Below are 3595 nucleotides of genomic sequence, written 5' to 3' on the forward strand. Positions count from 1 at the left end.
AGATGATGTGAAATGGCAAATCCCCATGAATAAAATTCCTATGTAAATCAAACATATCTTTAAAAAAAATCCTTGATATGTGTTGTTCTAGTTTGCTAATGCTGCCGGAATGCAAAACACCAGAGATGGATTGGCTTTTATAAAAGGGGGTGTATTTGGTTACACAATTACAGTCTTAAGGCCATAAAGTGTCCAAGGTAACACATCAGCAATTGGGTACCTTCACTGGAGGATGGTCAATGGCGTCCGGAAAACCTCTGTTAGCTGGGAAGGCACGTGGCCGGTGTCTGCCCCAAAGTTCTGGTTTCAGAATGGCTTTCTCCCAGGATGTTCCTCTCTAGGCTACAGTTCCTCAAAAATGTCACTCTTAGTTGCATTTGGGGTATTTGTCCTCTCTTAGCTTCTCTGGAGCAAAAGTCTGCTTCCAACGGCCGTCTTCAAACTGTCCCTCATCTGCACCTCCTGTGCTTTCTTCAAAGTGTCCCTCTTGGCTGTAGCTCCTCTTCAAAATGTCACTCACAGCTGCACTGAGTTCCTTCTGTTTGTCAGCTCATTTATATGGCTCCAGTGATTTAATTTAGACCCACCCTGATTGGGTGGGGTAACACCTCTATGGAAATTATCCAGAGTCATCATCCACAGTTGGGTGGGGCGCATCTCCACGGAAACACTCAAAAGAATTACAATCTGATTAACACTGATAGACAAGATTACATCAAAGATGATGGCATTTGGGGGGACATAATACACTCATACTGGCACTTGTGTCCAAAAGACTTCCAGAAGCAAAACAAACAAAACCCAAAAATAAAACCCAAAGGAAAAACAAAATCATGAAACAAACAAACAAAAGAGGAAAAAAAAAAACCCTACAAGAACAACAAAACAGGTGTTGGTGTTAATGTGTATAAAAGCAGTGAACAATGCTTCCAATAAATAAGGACAGCCATATTTACTTATTTTTCATGTAAGTCTAATCTTGGGCCAAGAACAAGAAATGTTCATTGAGCCTTACAAATGTCTGGGAATAGAAAAACAAAACCAGCAAATCCTTTCTAATACCAAATAGCTATTTGTCATAAGATGGCTAATAAGGTCTTCAGTGGCTGACGCTGAGTTTAATACCAAGCAGGATATAAAACTGATGTCCTAGTACTCAAACACTACCTTCAGGCTCTCATATTAGCTGCACATCCTGGCTTATAACCTAAGGGCCTCTGCTACTTGCTTAGAAAGGATCCCACCAGACCTCCACCAATGGAGCTTTGTCAAATCATCCCCTATTGCTGATCAAGCTCACTGCTCCACCATTCAAGAAACAGAAGGCATAAAGGTGAATACGAACGTAAGAAAGCAGTTCACATCTGGTCCTGCAGTCTTTCCATGTAGTCCCTGAAGTCCTGGGAGTCCCCCAGCCCCATGTCCTGGCAGACCCACTTGATGTTGTCATCGCTGTCGAACAGGATGGAGTTGGTGTACGGGCCGCCGTCCTCAGGGAGAATGGTGGTGTAGGAAGTAAACTTGACTCTCTTCCTCTTTGGGCCCGAAGGATTTATAGGGTCGGTTTTAATGTCTTTCTCACAGACATAGTCAGAAGGTCTGAGGAGTTGGCTGTGGAAAGCCTTCTGGGAGCTGCCGTTGAGAAGGAAGTTCCTCTCCTCGAACGGCAGCCCCCTGTCGATCACGGTTGTGCACTCGTCCGACGGGAGGGTGATGTCCACGGGGTTCTCCAGCAGCTCCACTTCGTTCCCCAGCCAGACCCAGTCGTGGGAATGGGGGGTGTTACCTTGCTCGCTCACGGCAAAACTTTTGTGTCTGTATTTCCAAGCAAACACCACACAGTTGATGAGGAAGACCAGGATGGCCAGGCAGAAGACGCAGAGCAGGGCGTACATGCCGATCTCCAGGTCCGTCAGCCCCCTGGAGGTCACTGTCAGGTCACCAGGGTCACTGGGCTCTGGTAGCTTCCCTCGAGTGGGGAAGCTGGTGAAGGCATTCGGACCACCGCTCCTGAGCAGCTTCTTATCCTTCCCTTCCCTGGGAGACTGGGGGGTTGTGCTTTTGTTGGTACTTTCCTCTTGGCCAACAGATGTACCATGTTGGAACCACTCCTGAACTGCCCTCTCCTGGTTTCCTTCACGTTCTATGGAATTACTGAGGTGGCCTTTATACTCCCGATTTATGCTCTCGATATCATTGGTGCCTCCTTGATGCTCGTCCAAATTTGGTTCAAATTTGACCTTGACGTTTCCTTTACCCACAGCAAGAACGCTCTTCCTCTTGGACTTCTGACACGGCTCACTGATCATAAGTTCTAATTTAATCAAGGGCCCTTGCCCTTCGCCCTCGGCAACCACAGTGGGCCATTTGGACTGACTGTTTGGCAGAACAGACACCACCATTTCATCCAGTAATAAGACAGTGTGATCGTAAATGTCTAAGAGTGTCACCAACTTACTGAACAAAATCCAATAAACTGAAAACAAGCCTCAGTTATGATCAGTGTCCTTCAAATTTGCAAAATTATATGCACAAAATATTCTTTAAGTACACCGAATTAGAAAAACAATGCTGATGCTTTGTAACCTTAAACGGTCCTTGGCATTCATTGAACTGTCACTAATAATAATCTATTTCCCACTGATGTAAAGAACAAATAATATATTTTAATAAACGCATTAAAGTAGATATTTATTTATTTCATGTCACAACATAATTTGACTTTGACCTTTCTTAAACTATTCTGCAAGATCAGGCAATGCATTAGTAGCATTTTTAAGTGCAACTAATTAGGCAACCCCTCAAGATAATATCACTCAAACCACAGCGTATTATTAGAAAGTCAATGCAGATAAAGGAACAAAATGCTTGCTGGAGATTTTTGGGGAAAAGATACATTATAGTACCAGCATGCTTGGAAGACATATTGCTATTAATATATTTTTAAATAATTTGCTAAAAGTATAAAGATGTAGGAGAGTTTAGAGTTGGCAACTACAGTAGATAGACAGCAATTTGATCTATACTTAAAGTAGCTGAAATGGAATTTCTAAGTGTCAAAACTGTCTGCTTTGGTAGAAGTGGAAAAATATAATCCTTCTGTCATGGTCTAATGGTAGACTTTCAATTGCACGGATACACCAACTGCAGAGAAAATGGCATATGGACATGTGATAAGCATATAAAAAGCATAGGAAAAGAAAAGTTATCTATGTCATGGAATACTTCTCTCAGAGAAGGGACAGACTGGAGAAGAAGCAGAAAGAAGCTTCAAGAACCACTGAACCCCCTGCAAGTGCTCTACACTGACTCCCTTGTGGGATGTGAGCACTGAGAGACAAGTTACCCCTCACTGAGCTCTCAGGAGCCTCTGGGAATCGCACCTCTTTTGGTACAAGATACTTATCCCAGGAGCTACTCTCCTGTTTCTTTGGAGGAGTTGCAGGGGGAGAGACAAGCCCACCAGCGCCAACCCTGGGTCTGTGGTCCTGTCATCTGGGAAAGTCACCATCTTCTCAGCCCAAAAGGAGCTGGAGAGTGGCAAGAAGACATTTAAAAGTATAGAGCTGGCACGTGACCCAGCTATTCCACTTCT

The 3595-nt window shown here is 43.9% G+C and overlaps 1 protein-coding gene across 1 annotated transcript; it reads right to left on the reverse strand.

The window, feature by feature from the left end:
• Positions 1-1218: 1218 nt before the first annotated feature.
• Positions 1219-2925, reverse strand: LOC119519107 (transmembrane protein 132B-like). Its single transcript, XM_037816537.1, has 2 exons — positions 2907-2925; positions 1219-2437 (listed from the first exon to the last, which is right to left on the reverse strand). Exons 1-2 carry the CDS (start codon positions 2923-2925, stop codon positions 1359-1361), a joined length of 1098 nt encoding a protein of 365 aa, XP_037672465.1. The 3' UTR covers positions 1219-1358.
• Between the last annotated feature and the right edge of the window lie 670 nt (positions 2926-3595).

The sequence above is a fragment of the Choloepus didactylus genome, chromosome 23 (assembly GCF_015220235.1).
Source record: "Choloepus didactylus isolate mChoDid1 chromosome 23, mChoDid1.pri, whole genome shotgun sequence".
NCBI lineage: Eukaryota > Metazoa > Chordata > Mammalia > Pilosa > Megalonychidae > Choloepus > Choloepus didactylus.